Source organism: Aethalodelphis obliquidens, unplaced genomic scaffold (genome assembly GCF_003676395.1).
Source record: "Aethalodelphis obliquidens isolate GAN/ISIS:26980383/991018 unplaced genomic scaffold, ASM367639v1 scaffold36, whole genome shotgun sequence".
Lineage (NCBI taxonomy): Eukaryota > Metazoa > Chordata > Mammalia > Artiodactyla > Delphinidae > Aethalodelphis > Aethalodelphis obliquidens.
In genome coordinates this window covers 13682098-13695368 of record NW_020837980.1, presented here as the reverse complement: position 1 = coordinate 13695368, position 13271 = coordinate 13682098, and the positions used below count along the sequence as shown (strand labels likewise).

The following is a 13271-nucleotide window of genomic DNA, read 5'->3' as shown; positions in this document are numbered from 1 at the left end:
AAAGAGGTGGGAGAAGCATTTATAATTTCTCACAAGTTACTGTAAGCTTTTTTCTTTTCTTTTTTTTTTTTTTAAAGCCCAGTTAAACCTAACTATATGAAGTGAAGAGATTTTAGTTAAAGAGAGCAGAGGTTCCCCTCCATGGTGCTCTTCAGGCAAATCGAGGTATAGAAAAGACAAAAGAGGAAGACAGAAAGAATGCCATTGTGGAGCTTGGCCTCATTTCTCCACCTTGTTTTGCTGGATTCTGGGAGCAGTAGATTCTATTATTTGGCAGTGAACCCGGAGTAAGAGCTAAGAAACTCTTGAGAGTTAGTTAAACACTATTAATCTGATATCCTCATTTTTAAAATTGGGCTTAAACAGTTTTCAAAGTAGGCTAAAAGGAGCTTTTTTTAAATTTTGAATTATTATTATTTCTGAATTATTGTTTTTCTCCTTTTTTGTGTCAGGGGATACACAATTCTAAAGGTGTCATTTGTGGTCTCAGACCTTCCACATGCACAGAGGACTATGGAAGGGAGTGAGTCAAGTATCAGAAATACACTTATTGACATTTAGTAAACTATTTGTTCATGTATATTACTGCTTCTGACATTTATCAACGGTCTATAATTATCTTTTTTGTCATTATTTTGTCTCCTACTCTATGTAAATTTTTTTTTAAAAAGTATTATACTATTAAGTGTAAACCTTGAGAGTTACAAATTAAGATTTCAGGGAATTATGATAAATGGATCATGTTAATAGTTACTTAAAGCAGGGGTTGCAAATTGGTGGGTTACAGGTCAAGTCCAATCCATCGTGCTTCGTTTGAACAGAACAGTGCTTTGTTTTGGTTTGGGTTTTAATTGAATTTAAAGTTCTTCAGAAGGGACATGCAATCTTTACTTCCCCATTTTCCCCAGTACTCCCTATTGTCTTTAGCCTGCTGCCTCCTCATATGTGGCTACATCACACACCTGACCCCAAAGCACCCAAGTGTGCAACCCCTGAATTAAGGAGTTTATTTAATCAACAAAAGAAAATTATAACTTGAAGGAAAAGTCCAGTTCTTTTCAGTTTTGAAGATGCTTCTTCTAATGATTTTTCACAGGAGGTACTGAAGAAAGAACTTGGCAGACTAGAAGAATTCTTTCAGTGTACAAATACCTGTCACCTTCCTCTGAACCCTGCCCTATGCATAAAGGGAATTGATGGAGATGTAAGTCAACATATTCAGTAGATAAGTTGAGTATTTTTATTTTGAATTGTTTAGTTCATTGGATGTTTTTGAAATGGCAAAAACAATTTATAAATTATCATTGCAATTATTTAAGAAAAATGTAATTGAGTCCCATCCAAACTGTGTGTGCTCTATTTGATGCACTGTGACCAGTTGGTATCACATTAACCTTATCAGATATTTCATTGGTTTAGAAACACACTAACCAAAGTTCAGTGGAAAAAAATGAAGACACTTCTGACTGAATTGACTTATTCACAATGGTTGATTTTGTGACCCCATGCAGGCTGGTTTAATTTCATGCTTATTTAGATTATGTACATGGCCATGCCTAGGACACTAGTATATCATTAGCTATAACATCTCAGTTTTGATTCAATTTAAAACTCATTGATGCTTATGAGTCACTGTGCCATATGATATGTTTGTGATTTTACTCATGCCTGGAAAGCCCTTCCTGGCGTTGTACTCACAAACTCCTTCTCTTCCTAAGTCTCTATCAGCCACCCTTCTCTGACTTAGAATCATTCTTTCTCCATGAGCTTTATTATATTCCTTCTCAAAAGTCCAAGAGTAGAAGACTCTAATAAAGAGGATTGATAAGTGAGATTTTAAAATGAAGAGGTTAAACTCTCATGCAAGCACAATAAGTGTTACTTCACTAAAATCGGAATACAGTCAAGAAAAACAAATTTAATAATTAGGAGAAAAATCAGACCATTAGTATGAATAGAAAAAGTTTTACTAGAAGCTTAATACTGTCACCTTTACAATTTTGCTGCTGCAAAGACACCCTACAAATTTTCCAAATATGCTGCATAGACGTATTTTGAATAATAACAAAATAAGGCATCAATTTTATAAGCTGAGATATGTCTATCTGGGCTAAAATCCAAATCATCACTGATTTAAAAAAATTGTGTGACCTTTTAGTCATTAGCAGTATGCACTGATTGATGCTTTAAAGGTACATGGAAACATTTCAAAAACACAGAGTATCTTAATGTAGAAAGAACAATATATCAATAGTTCATTGAGTCCAGATGTTATTTTTTACTTCTGCTTTCTTGGTTTGTCATTGTTGTTTAAGGAATAGAAAGATTGTTTTCAATTAAAATTACATACGCATTGTGGCTTGTGCAGGCCTTGGTGAAAATTACGTATGCGTTGTGGCTTGTGCAGGCCTTGGTGATGTGGGGCACCAGCTCTAGGGAATCGTTGCTCTGAGTGTCCAGGTGAGCAGGCCATGCCAAGGGCATCACCAGTTCAGGAGTCATCACCCATAGTGCTGTGCCTGGGACCACACTCCTTCCCTACAGCAACCTGCAGCCATCGGCACTTCCCCTGAGGCTGGGAAGTGCCCCAAGTAGAGCCACCTCTTTGTCCCACTTGCTCTGGTCAGCTGTGCCTGTGTGTACAGCAGTGAGCAGGGCGGATGTGGAGGGTGATGCTCTCTCACCTGCAGAACATGTTAGTCTGTCCTCCAGTCCTGCTGAACAACGAGGAGGTCTGAAGGGACATACATCACATAGGAAGGTGCAGTAAATGCAGCAGAGTTCTAGTCAGAGTCCACATCTGGTTGGCCATCAGAGGATCCATACTGGAAAGAACCTCTGGGAGTGTAATGAGTGTAGTAAGACCTTCAGACAAACCCCTCAGCCAGTGGTTCATCTGAGAACCCACTGAGGGTACAAACCCTATGAATGTGAGAGTGTGGGAAGACTTGTCATCACTCCTCCCATCTCAATAAATACCAGAGACTCCATTACTGGGAGAAACCTCATCAAGGTGACGAATGTGTTAAAGCCTTCACTCCGCGTTCCCTGCTCATTGCTCATCAGGTAGCCTGTACTGGGGAGGGGCCTTCTGAGTGTAACGAGTGTGAGGCCTTCATGCAGAGTAGAACCGTTTTCCAGCGTCAGACACTTCACACAAGTGAGAAACGTCATGTTCAAGTGAGTGTGGGAACACTCTCTGTTCTGTTAGAGACCTTACTGACCATCAGAGAGTTCACACTGGGGAGAAGCCTTACGGCAGTAAGGAATGTAGTAAGGCCTTCAGTCAGAGTATATGTCTTGTTTGACACTGGATCCTCCATGCCAGGGAACAAGCACATACATGTTGGCAGTGTAGAAAAGCCTTCAGTCAGATCTCTCAACTGTTGACTATGAGCAAATTCATACCAGAGAAAAGCCTTTTGAATGCGGCATGGCAAAATGTTCAGTCTAGTAAATGTCTTATTTTATATCACAGACTTCACACAAGCAAAAACCGTATAAATGTGGAAAATATGCAGTCAAAACTCATACCTCATTACATATCAGAGAATTCACACTGGTTAGAAGTCCTATGAATGTAGTAGTGAGTATGGTAAGGTCTTTGTTTATAGCACCAAGCTTACAGTACATCATAGAGCCCATCTGGGGAGAAACCTGATAAATGCAGTGATTTGGGGAAAGTTATTACTGAGCTTATTGTGCATCAGAGTTCACTCTGGAGAGAAGTCCCATGAATGTAGTGAGTGTAGGAAAGCCTGCATGTATAGTCAGCATTCTATTTTAATCACCATCAGTAAACTACACTAGGGAGAAGTACTCAGGCCTGGCTCAATCCATTCTTTAGAGCATGGGTCTCCAAGACAGAGAGCAAAGGTCTTAGGTTTGGTTAAACTTTCTTTATAAGAAGAATTCTCACCCCTGTCTCTCCTTGGAACCACTAATCACAATGGACCATTTCCTGTTTCACTAAGGGGTAGATCATATGAGAGAGTGGGAATAACTGAATGCAATCCTTCTCCCCTCCTGGGAAAGTAAAGACCAGACATTTCATTTACTAATAGGTATCTTTTCCTTTTTAAAAACTGTTTTAAGTCTATTTCACTAATTTTCACTTTTCAAGACCAGAGTTTCTATCTTCCTTTCTCCATTCTAGCTTTTCTTGTCTTCCTTTCTCTATTCCAGATCTTTTATCTCACCATTTACATAAAATATCTTCCAAGATTTTGATTCATTCTTTCCTATCTCTTGGTTATGGCCATCCCAATCCACTTTTTTTTTTTTTTTTTTTTTTTTGCGGTACGCGGGCCTCTCACTGTTGTGGCCTCTCCCGATGCGGAGCACAGGCTCCGGACGCGCAGGCCCAGCGGCCATGGCTCACGGGCCTAGCCACTTTGCGGCATGTGGGATCTTCCCAGACCGGGGCACGAACCACTGTCCCCTGCATCGGCAGGTGGACTCTCAACCACTGCGCCACCAGGGAAGCCCCCAATCCACTTTTAACTTCTACTCTAATCTAAGGTGTCCTTGTTTACCTTTTTCTACCTAGCAAACCTTTTCATTTACCTGTTTGCCAATCTATGTCTTTCACAATCTTCAAATTCAGCTCATCTCTGAAAGACTCTCTTCTTCAAATGCTTCTTCATTCAGCTGTGAAATGCATGCGTGTATACATTCATACCAACTTTTGCAGGCTCTATGAGAAGTGGATATGGTGTCTCTTTCTATTAGCATATAGTTAATGCTTTGTGCATACTAGCTGTCAAATGTATAGTATTTTTGCCATGACTCTCAAAAAATATACTGCATGTGAAAACCAAAATATTAAGGAATGAAAGCAATATAGCTGAGTGATATAATTGAGAAGAGGGGCTAAACCTCACCCTCAGCCTTTCTTAGCCCTTTGTCTCTTCCCTGGACTTGGCATACCTCAAAGAGATCATCACTGTCCCACCCCAGCCCCCAGAATTGAATGAGGAGAATTTGAAAACCACTGATCTAAACTCTGGCCTAATACAGGGTTTCCTAATTCAATACCATGACAGAAGGTCATATGTCCCCTGATTGACTGATTCTTGCAGCAGGAATTCATTACTTAACAAGCAGCCTCATCCTTTTACTATAAAACTCAAATTGATTCAGTAAACAAGGGTTTCTGTTTGCTTAGGGATTAGGTTAGATTTATGTTGACAGATTAAGAAATAGATCCTTTCCTCTCAACTTCTACTGATTTCAGACTTATCAGAAATAATGATATTCAAACTGATCCTTCAAAATATATTGATGTCATATTTTACTAAGTTGATGAATTGAAAGTATCGAGTCCTTTTGCTTTCTTTAGTATTGATTTAATAATTTTTGCTGTCAACATGAACTCTCTAATAACCTAAAGACATATAGCCTTTTAACACTCAAACAGTTGTAAGCACATAAAAGGAAAATAATGGACAGTAGTCGATATCATAAAACTGAAAATAGAAATGTAAAGTATAATTGAAAGAAACGAGAATAGGAAATATATGTTGTACTGTTACTTGTAAAGATAAGAAAATGTTCATTAGCAAAAAGTGAAAAAGAATGCATTAATCTTTTTGAAGTACCCGATTAGTGTCAGACACTGTAAAAGGTATTTTATATCCATTAGCTCATATACCTATTACAAAAATGTGTGAGGTAAGAGTTTTATCCCTGTTTTACAGTGGGATACAAACATTTAAGTAACTTGTCCAAGGTCTTACAGCTGATAAGTTACAGAGTCCAAATTTGAACTCAGGTCTTTGTTAATTCTATATGCATGTTTCCTTAAAGTATGCTGCAGGGCAGAAAGAATGAAAAGGAAATATATTTTTTTAAATAGCGATTTCATCTTTTAGATATTAACTAACTAGCATAAGCACAATACCTACATACTACTTAGTTTATTTAAACTCCCTAAACATCATCACTGTTTAGTGAGAAAAAAATGTAGTTGAAGATTTACAACCTGCCGAAAAGCTGGCATTTTTAGTTTACAAATAAAGACTTTGGTTGGTAGACTAAAGTCTTTTTTTTAAGAAATATGTTTCTTTGTTCCAAAGTGTGAGAATTATTCATATGTGTTACATTTGCTCATATAACAAATTCTGCAAGGGGCCATGATTGCAAGGAAACTGTTCTTTTTGCTTTGTTTTGCTCACCATTTTTCTCTTCTTTTTGTCCCATAGGCATGTTCATATTTCACATCTAATGCTTTGCCATTGAAGATTACTTTCATTAATGCTAATCCAATGGGCAAAAACATCAGCGTCATTTTTAAGGTACAGTAGCCCTCCTGAAACATCAAATTGATTCCATTGGTAGAACTATTGATTTATTACTCACAAAAAGAAATTATTATAGCTCTTTTCCTCTGGCAGCAGCACAGAAGATTCCAGTTATTTTTGATTTTGCATTTTTACAGAATTATAGTACATGCCAAACTATGATTGGCAATAAATCAAACATTACTGGCTCAAAGCCAATGAATCTTCAGTGCAAAACTCCGGGAGGTATATTTCAATAAATGAAATAATGCAATCATTTTTGAGTAATACAGAAAGCAGAATTGTGGTAAATTTCCTAGGGGGAGAGTCTTCCTTTGGTCTAGATACTAAGTTCGAATCAAAATTAGCTGAAACTCAAATGACACGATTTAGCATAAAATTCTTATCTGTAAGCACTTGCTTATTTTAGTAATTTGGGTTGTTGTCTTCTTTTTAAATAAAATATAAATAAGGGCCATATCAGTCTTTGTCATGCATCCCATGGGACAATAGAGTAAAAGGACAAGAGTAAAAGTCAAGTAGGAAAAAGGGACAGAAAAAGGAGCTGTAAGTAAAAATAAGCATTTGCCAGTCGTTCAGTTAAATTTGATAAGTTATTCAGCCAAACCAGACAACAAGGTTACAGAGTGGAATTTTTGTTAGATTCTGACTAGTTTTGAAGATAATGATTAACATACCTATACTTTTGCTGTGATCTGTGTAAACCTCAAGCATTAATGTTCCCCTGGCACTGCATTTTTGGTGAAGAAAAAAGAAGAACACAAAATCTCATCTTGGCATAGTTTTCTGCATATAATTTAGAAAGCATTTTCAAAACCAAGCCTCTTATTAGTTAAAAGCATAGAACTGTCCTTCCCCTTTGGACATATTCCATGTCCTTCACCTATGCTAGAAAAACACTCCTTTATCATTTCTTATTATTATCAAAGGCTGTTTACTCTGAAAACTTCTTAACTGCCTTCATAACAAGAGAAGTCAATGATTCAAAGTCTGATGAATTCTATGTGTTCTATTTATACTCCCAGTCAAGAAGCTCTTGGTCGTCTAACTGTATATCAGTGCATGAATTTATGGTACATCAAATAATGTTTCCCTTAGAGATTTCACTTGGCTGAGTTTGAAATTTGCATAAACATTCGTCCAACCTCTCTTCACCAGACTTTGAGGTTAAGACATTGCACATGGATAATAAATTGAAAGATTATTATCAGGGAACAACATTCCAAGCAGCTTCTAATTTAATGGCTAAAGCTTCTGTAATCATTTAAAAGAAAGTTCTCATTTTCTTTGATCTTCTATCAGAAACACAAGGTATTCTTAGTGCTAATAAAACAATTGAAACCACCCTAAGTCAGGCTGGAAAATTATTCAAGGAAGGAAATCACATATACCATATTTGAAAGCCTTTAATAGAATTCAAGGAGAAACCCGGAGTCTATAATTTTGTTTTTAACAGGCTGGAGATGATCTTCGTCAGGATATGCTTGTCCTGCAGATTATTCGTGTGATGGACAATATTTGGCTGCAGGAGGGCCTGGATATGCAAATGATCATTTATAGATGTCTATCCACAGGAAAAGGCCAAGGTCGGTATAGATTAGAAAGCTGTTTGACTTACATTATTTATCTCACGCATTCATCAGTAATATGCCCCCAGAGTTGCCACAGCTTTCATTTTAGATTACAAATTTTAAAATCCAAAGAACTAAACCTGGTCATTCTTCTTTTTTACAAAGAATTATTTTCAAAAACAATAAGCCAAAATGATTTATGTAAAGCATAATGTCCTTCTAGATATTAATTAGGACTCTTGACAACTCAAATGTTAACTGTAATATCCTTTTGTGTGTCCTTAAGGGTTAGTTACATTAATGATTAACTCATATTTGTTTCTCTCTTTCTAAGCTGATAATAGAAAAGTCTACTCATTCAAAAAATACAATTGTTGCCTATTAACACAAAATTTACAAAGTTGCAAATGCTTAAAGGAGTTCTGAAAATTCTAAATACATTATAAACATGCATTCAATTTCTAAAAGACTTTTGAGTAAAGTGTAATATCAACAGTCAAAGATGACCATTCATGCAAACTTAGAGCATACTTTTAGCATTTCTCTTCCTTAATAAAAGCCAGGCCACTAATATGGAAATATAATTACATTTATATACATTTTCAATGAAAATAATCCACCCTAATAATTACTCAAACATCAGAGGTAAAAGTTGTACTTAATTACAATCATGCTGAATTGAAGAAATAATTTCTAGGATATCATATAATTTTTTTTACATGGGGCCATTGCCACTTAGCATTTCATTAAATTAATTAGTATGAATTATAGCAGATGCATCTGCATAAACAAAGGGATAAAAATACCATAGAACTGGAAAGGGGACCTAGAACTATGTTGTCTTTTTTTTTTTTTTCTTTTTTAATTCAGACAGAACTACAGTTTAAACCCATCATCTCAAAAGAGAAACTGTCATTGCCTGGCCCTCCAGTTCCTGAGGTCCCACTGCGAGGCTCAGTACCCCAGCCAACTGTGACTCAAGATTTTGGAAACTAAGCATGGAAGCACCTCCTACTTAGCTTAACTTGCAATTGGATACTTCAGGACTACTGTTAAAAGCCATACTGCCCAATTACTTTGATTCTGATAACAGGGGCCTTGTTTCCATGCCACGTATCCCACTCCTGAACTCCTTCTAAAGTTCTAGTTCCTAAAAGTCTTTTATTACTGCTACTCTGAGATCATTATTCCTTGAGTTTTTCTCTCCCTTTTCTCACGTAAATGACCTAATCCTTTCATATCCTAATATGTTTAAAGGGTAAGAATAAACCTTAGATGAAGCAAGCTGAGCTTTTTGGTGTCACGTGGATTACTTTTTCTTCAGAAATTGAATACAACACCAGCCTCAGTGGAATTCTTCAATTCCATCTACTCATTTCTCTGTTTATAATCATAGGAAGTAATGGAGGCTAAGACTTTTAAAGTTAATAAAATAATCCAGCAGAAATAACTCTAGACTTGCCCAAAGTTACAGATGTCACAAGACAGACAAATTATTCTTTCCCGCTATCTACCAACAATTTCTTTGGTTGTAAGATTGTACTGGAAAGATACTTCTTCAAGAAAAATGGAGATCATTAAAGCAAATGTCTTCTTTTAAGAGATTAGTTTCCATTTTTAATCAGGTTCCAAGGCTTATTGCATATCTACTTTTGACATCCCTCAAGAAATGTCACAAAGTAAGATAGGGAATATTAAAATGACCTAAACAGGGCTGCTGCCCTTAAGGAGAGTATACTCCAGGCCACAAGTTTACATGGCTTTATCAACATTATTGTTGACTATAATTCTTATGACTACTTTGTATATGATGTTGTAGGAACTTTGGGAGAGATTATCAGAGCAGATAAAAATTCTTTAGGATTTATTTCATTGCTCTAAATTTGCTCCAGATTTGATGGACATAAAAATTACTTCGGAGAGTTGGAGCAGCTATATCTAGGACCCAAGCAGGATGCTATATCAGGCTCTTCACTGGGGAGGGTTGGGGAGGGGACGGAGGGTGGGGGACTGAGGCTCAGGTCTCAGTGATTGCAAAAAGCTGCTCTGGAGTTTCTCATGCACACCTTTTTGAGAACCAGTGCCTTGTGTGATACCATCTTGAAAAGTTTTGTCCCTAAGAACCTTGCTACTTAAGTATGACCTGTGGACCAGGAGCATTGACATCACCTGGGAGCTTGTTAGAAACTCAGAATCTCAGACCCTACTCCCACCCTACTAAATCAGAACCTACATTTTAACAAGATCCCCAAGTAATACATATGGGCATTAAATTTTGAGGAATCTGCATTAGAGAGCTATGGGAATGGAGCCACACATATTACTGTGCACAGAATTATGCTAGAAGTATTTAAAAAGTGTGTGATACATACTAGCTTAAAATGTATGAAATGTAATTTATGGTTTTAATTAATGAGCAGAATTTAGCCATCATGATTGTTATAAATTAGGTGCAAAGTTTTCTGGGTAGTCAACAATGAAAGATATGACAAATGGCTTGGGATTTAGCAATGATTAACTCCCTGAAGACAAATGTGGTCTGAGGAGTAACTGACATTGCTACAGCACCCTATCTAAAGGGTGCAGTAATCTAAGTCCTAATTTGGGGCATGGTCAGATGCAAGGTGGCAATGAGGCATGCAGGAACCAGGTAGAAGGTCGTTTTGTGTTAGGAAGTGTTAAATGGAGGAACTGGAAAAATGAGGGAAAATTTCAGGATTAGAAAGTAGAACTATATTACTCTTTTTAGAGTTATTATATTACTGTTAAATGCAGCGCTTTACATTTGCTATCTCACTTAATAAGCACAAGAAAACTAGCACAAGAGCTGAATACTGTTGGGGGAGAAGGGAGAAGTGTTATGATATTAAAGATATGCCCAAGATTTATCTCTGGGATGTTACATCTCCTTTTTTCTTTTTGTTTTTAACAAATAGATTTTAATAGGTTGTTTTTGCAGCATTCAATTCCCACTTTCCATGTTTGTTTCTTTCTAATAAGGCAATGTATCAATAGATGCCTAACGGTCATGATTGGGCTGAGCTGGGCTATTGGATATTAAGAGATTAAGGCTGGAGAGAGAGAGAGAGAGAGAGAGAGAGAGAGAGAGATTAAGCCTGCAACCAGCTGCCACTGGCCAAATCCAGCACTGAGAAATGTTTTGCTTACCATTACAGTGATCTTCTTGTTTGTTGTTTAATTTGAATATTTTTAAGGTAGACCATGAAATAGTCAATTTTTAAAACTTAATCTTCTCTCTTTTCATATAGTTCCATTTATGTCCCTGGTTCCTTTGGGCATTTGTGTTTTCAACTCTTGCAGTTGTCAAGATTGTGGAAATCAGAAATTCTAGACTTTAATTTCTTTCAATGACTTTATTTATAGAACTGTGCATTACAGGTTGTTTTGTGGACATTAGTCCTGGGAGAATTTTAAATACTGGGTTTAAATTGCTGTTCTGTGCAGAATAAAAATCAGAAGGCTTGAAAATATTTACATTCCAATAACCTTAGGAACACAATGAAAAGAAGCCTTGATGGATGCATGGCTAGTGGGGCAAAGCTCCTATTGAAGTTCAATCAATATATGCTCCCTTAAAAAGATTGTTATCATAGTTTCACTTTAATGCAGACTGAGAAGGAAGAAGCAGGTGGTTCTGTACATGTTCACTGCAGAGTTATACTCTGTTCACTCCTAGAAATGAAACGTTGAACAGTGAAGCTTTTATTAACCTGAACATTGATTTTTATAATATATTTGAAATATTTGTCACGGAGGTTGTATTTGATTCACTTACGTTATAAATATGCTTGTTACACAAGTTTGAATGTCCTCCCTTAAACTGTAAATGAATGCACAAGCCATATGTTAATTAATTCACTGCTCTATTGACTCAGTGGGGTCGCTGGGAGACCATCTAGATTTGCTCTCTACTGTAGTTCTAGAAAAAATATTAAAGCAGCTCTGATACATCTGATCCAAACACAAGTAGCCTCATCGCTCCCTAGGATTTAGGAAAAATTAGAAGCAATACCATCTAGGTAAAACTCCTTCAGAGAAGAAGAAGGTTGGGAAATAAAAAGGGTAATCCGAGTAGTGCTGGCAAGTATTGATGTTGTTACCTATATCAAGATGCCTTTCCTAAGTATCCCTCATCCTGTAAAGAAAGAAGTATTTCCATAATCTCTTTTTTATCAACCAGGATTGGTGCAGATGGTGCCCGATGCTATAACCCTCGCGAAAATCCATCGCCATTCTGGACTGATAGGACCACTGAAAGAAAATACAATCAAAAAATGGTTCAGTCAGCACAACCATTTAAAGGTGGATTATGAAAAGGTTTGTCCTTCTGCAGCAAATTTTAAATAATGTACTTAAATAAGGATATACTCTGGCTCATTAGATATTCTGATTTATGAAAAAGTAAATTAAGTACATCTTGAGGTCTGATTCATTCATTCATCAGCATAGTAATAATGACACAGTTTAAATGGTATATTACCTAGATAACAATTTCTGTGTCTGGTTTTCCCTCTGGGTGGAATTCTGGGCTATCAATAAAGACTCTCTTTGCTCAGCAGCTTCCCTTACAGCAATCTCACCTGAGATGATGCTCCTGAAAACTACCTCCTTCATGTTACCTGTGCCTATTTGTACACAACCTATACTTTCTATAAATCTCCCTCCTTCCATTGCAATGTATTTCTTCTTCCAAGTTCTATTTTTTCATGCCTCATTCTTTCAGTGTTTGCGGAATACCTAATAGAGTTTTTATTTTTTTGTATCTCAGAACTTTACAAAATGTATACTATTCCATTTGACTGCCAACATTTTTCCCACTTTACCTTGGCATCTAGGCTGCAGTCTACAATTGTACAGGTTCCACCCTCTACCAGGGCTCCCAGATTAGGGGATGAGTTGGCTGGAGCCAGGCCTTGTTTCACTTGCCAAGGCATGAACTGGTACAGCTGCCCCAGAGGCAGGGGCACCTTTATGCTAATTCACACAAGGATGCAATATGGGCCAGCATTAGATTTGCTCAGAACTGTCCTGAGCACTAAACATCCCTCATTCTAGGAAACTCCTCAGTCCTGGGCAAACTGGAAGGTTTGGTCACCCTAGCTGACCTGGGCCATGAAAGAGAGATCCAAGAGTTCATCTACTCCAGACTTCTGTGAGATTGGAATAGAGCAAACTACAGGTTTTGGAGGCCAAGTAACAGGGAATTAGATGAGATTATCTAGAAATCTATTTTTTAGCCATTCCCCAAATTGTAACTTGAGTTAGGCACAAAGCCCTGGAGTTATATTGTTTGGGGTGTTTCCATGTACATTTGATGTTCTTAACCACCATGTGAAGGACATATTTTATTATCTTCACTTTATAAGTAGAGAAAATC

At 37.0% G+C, this 13271-nt stretch overlaps 1 protein-coding gene across 12 annotated transcripts in view; it reads left to right on the top strand.

The window, feature by feature from the left end:
• Positions 1–13271, top strand: part of PIK3C2G (phosphatidylinositol-4-phosphate 3-kinase catalytic subunit type 2 gamma) — a 369692-nt gene that overhangs the window by 201018 nt on the left and 155403 nt on the right. For 11 of the 12 annotated variants that reach the window (XR_003437791.1, XM_027129484.1, XM_027129485.1 and 8 more), the window contains 4 exons: positions 1097–1204; positions 6204–6296; positions 7759–7888; positions 12075–12211. Coding sequence is in view for 11 of the 12 variants with exons in the window: in XM_027129484.1 (XP_026985285.1) it covers positions 1097–1204; positions 6204–6296; positions 7759–7888; positions 12075–12211 (468 nt within the window). In the remaining variant the exon portion in view is untranslated. The remainder of the gene's footprint in view (positions 1–1096; positions 1205–6203; positions 6297–7758; positions 7889–12074; positions 12212–13271) is intronic. The other variant, XM_027129493.1, reaches the window with a different exon arrangement.